The sequence below is a fragment of the Penaeus vannamei genome, unplaced genomic scaffold (assembly GCF_042767895.1).
Source record: "Penaeus vannamei isolate JL-2024 unplaced genomic scaffold, ASM4276789v1 unanchor745, whole genome shotgun sequence".
NCBI lineage: Eukaryota > Metazoa > Arthropoda > Malacostraca > Decapoda > Penaeidae > Penaeus > Penaeus vannamei.
The window spans coordinates 1-3537 of NW_027213749.1; the positions used below are offsets into that span (position 1 = coordinate 1).

General features: G+C 45.9%; 1 protein-coding gene across 1 annotated transcript; it reads left to right on the top strand.

Moving 5' to 3' along the window:
- Positions 1-895: 895 nt before the first annotated feature.
- LOC113812793 (glycine, alanine and asparagine-rich protein-like) lies at positions 896-2092 on the top strand. Its single transcript, XM_027364709.2, has 3 exons — positions 896-932; positions 1061-1101; positions 1258-2092. The coding sequence occupies exons 1-3, from the start codon at positions 896-898 to the stop codon at positions 2002-2004; spliced, it is 825 nt and encodes a 274-aa protein (XP_027220510.2). The 3' UTR covers positions 2005-2092.
- Positions 2093-3537: the final 1445 nt, after the last annotated feature.

Below are 3537 nucleotides of genomic sequence, written 5' to 3' on the forward strand. Positions count from 1 at the left end.
ACATACATACACACACATACTCGCACATACAAACACACAGACACACACACACACACACATGTACATACACATCTGAATATACATACAGATGTTTCTGTCTGCATCTCTCTCTCTCTCTCTCTCTCTCTCTTTCTCTCTCTCTCTCTCTCTCTCTCTCTCTCTCTATATATATATATATATATATATATATATATATATATATATATATATATATATATATATATATAGAGAGAGAGAGAGAGAGAGAGAGAGAGAGAGAGAGAGAGAGAGAGAGAGAGATCTAACTCTGTCTGTCTCTATTTCTTTCCCTCCTTCCTCCCCTTACTTCTCTCCAGTTCCCTCATCCGTTGCATCTCTATATCTCGCTGTTTAACTCTCCGGTTCTTTTGTCTTTCTCTCTCTCTCTCAAAAAAAAAAAAAAAAAAAAAAAAAAGACAGGAATACAAGTGGAATGAAATACTATCTAGACGGACGTTGGCCATAGAATCACTGCATTGTGTTAATGTAAGTTTTCCTTCTTTCATAACAAGAAGATTCGATTCGGTTCCATGCTCTCCAACCCCACATTAAATGCTACTCCCCTTGGACATAAACAAAAGCGAATCGCATTTCGTTGAACCATTTTGCAAAATAAGGAGATCCAATCCCACGTGAGTTTATTGTTAGTAGAATCATTGGCTTTGTTCTAATCTAACCGCTTTCATAACTCCCTCGATGATATTCTGTTCAAAACAAGTCTACCTTACGTCATGGCTTCTTTTTGAAACATTGTATAATACTCTATAGTACTCACACATTTAGTTCGAATCATGCCATTTGTCGATATCTGGCAACTTAACAAACTCTTGTATAAAATACGAATTCATGCAGGTTCATCCCTCATTCAGCTCTCAAGATGGTGAAAAACATTCTCATTCTCTGCCTCGCTTTCGGTAAGAGCTTTGATGATATACATCTTCGATTTTTTGGTTTTTATTTTCTATATCCCCAGACTCAAGGTGGAGATATTATTTCTTATAGATATATGTAAGACGTTGAGAGGTTTACTTTTTCCTTTCAGGTCTGGCTGTGGCTGAGTCAGTTCCTGAGGATATTCCCAGGGTAAGAATTTTGTGTAGTCATTCCAAAGACATACTTATATAACTAAGGACGTACAAAAAACAAAAACATCTACTTGTGTGTCCTTCTCTCTATATGTGTGTGTAATATAACACCACCAAGCGATGTGTACTTTAAAGAACAACGATCCTCCTTCAGGAAAAGCGCGGCTTCGTGGGCTCCTCAGGAGGCGGATATGGCGGAGGATCCTCGGGCGGCGGAGGCCACTCTGGAGGAGGAGGATACGGAGGTGGCGCCGTCGGAGGCGGCGGGGGAAGCTACGTGATCGTCGGAGGCGGTGCAGGCGGCTCTCACGGGCCAAGCGCCTCCTCCATCGCCAACCAGGCTGCGGCTCAGGCCACCGCCGCTGCCGCAGGACTGAAGGGCGCTGCCAGTGCCGCAGCTTCGGCAGCCGCTGGTCAGGCCGCAGCCACAGCCTCTGCTGCAGCTCAGCAGGCACAGGCTGCCGCTGCTCAAAAGCAGGCACAGGCCGCCCAGCTGACTCAGGCTGCCCAAGGAGCACAAGCTGCTGCCTTCGCCGAGTCCTCGCTGGCCGGACAGGCGTCTCAGGCTGTGCAGGCTGCTAAGCTGGCTGCCGGCTCGGCCTCGTCTCTGGCCTCCAACCTGGCCCATCTGAGCTCCGAGGCCAGCGGCCTGGCGTCTCAGGCGGCCAACAGTCTCAACGACATGCAGGCGGTTCTCTCCGCTCAGGAGGCCATGGCCTGGCAGGCTCAGCAGGCGGCCAACTCTCTCGGCCAGCAGCAGAGTCTCGCCCTCAACGACCTGCAGTCGGCGCTGGCAGCAGCAGCGCAGGCCCAGGCGGCCGCCAGCAAGGCCCAAGCCAAGGCCAAGGGCGCCGGCGGAGGCGGCTACGGCGGCTCCTCCTCCTCCGGGTACGGCCACTGAGCTTCCTCGACCCACGACTCGCAAGACAGAAAATTTGGCCCCTGCGTCATTTGTAGTTGTATTATTTATCAAGCCGCTCTATCGCTGAATAAATGAGAATGATATCCTTTCGACATTTTGTTTGCACCTCAAGAATATAGCCTCGACCTCTTTTTCACTTTCGAAACTCTTCATGCAAGTCTCTTTGAAAAGCCGAGACGAGCACCTATTCGGAAGGAGGGGGGGGGGAGGGAGGGGGAAGAAGACGTCTCATACTTGAACCCCTAAGACGTCCACGTCAACTCCTTTGTATACGGCCACTGGGTTTTTTCGACCGACGTCATACACGGCAGAAATTTAGACACTTATTGTTTTTAGCTATATTTATCTTAATTCATCAAATCACTCTTTCGCTCTTTAAATGAGAAAAATATTCTTTCCATATCTTATATCACATAATCATTTTCTTAACTCTCCACCCATTCCTCTTCGAAAGACCGCGACGGAGGGGAGGGAGGAGAGAGAGCAGGACAGGGACACCAACGCGGGCGGACTCGGTGGCTCCTCGTTGCCCGGATGCGACCACTGAACTCCTTTCGGTCGGAGCCTATGGAGGGGAGAACCTCTGGCTAATCAGTCAGTCGTGTTACTTCTATTTTGATTTGTTATTCTTTCGATGAGTTGAAGTGCTATATGACCTTTGATATCTGTCGCATTTAGGTTAAAGCATTCAGTTATTAATTATTTTTATGAGTAAAATGGGTGTACTTAATTACCGAATCCAGTGTAATTATTCTAGTTGGTTAGTTAATTGGAATCATATACGGCACTGGGTGTTACTGGGTGATATTTTTAATGACGGTGAGAAAGTGAAAAAGATGGAATGAAGGAGAGAGGTCAGTCACGTGATTAGTTATATCCCTGATGTGGGAAGAACCAAGTCTATTTTTGCTAGAAGTTTTCAGTCGAGTTTCGCAATGAAAAAACGCACATTCAGTAGTCTCAGAAATTTCTCGCGGATCTTCTCCACTCAAGCCTCGTATATCTCGTCTTTCGAATAAATGCAAAATTCATTATCAGGAAAGTGGTGAGATCATCCTCCCAGAAAATAGAATAGACGACCTTTGATAAAACGAGTTTCCTCACCAAGACAGTGAGCCGGGGACATGACCTGGACAGATCTAGTCATCTGCTTTGCATGGTCCGCTCGGCAAAGTATGGGCACCATAATGGTTACGATAATTAGGGAGAGAAGAGGGAAAGAGGAGAAAACAGGATGAAAGGCAGAAGCTGAAAAGGAGAGATAGAGAGCGAATGAGAATGGAAGAGAAGAAAGACCGAAAGAAAAGAGAGAGAGAAAAAGAAGGAAAAATCATTGCCTATTGTCTATACAAACACAACACTTTATCTTTCCTTCATTCGAACGAAAATAAAGCATACAAGAGGAAGAAAACAAATCGATATCCTCTTTAAGTGCAACAGCAGACAAAGAACCAAACAAGAGAGAGTGAAAGGATGGAAGAGAGAATAAGAAATGAGGAAAAGATTACGAGA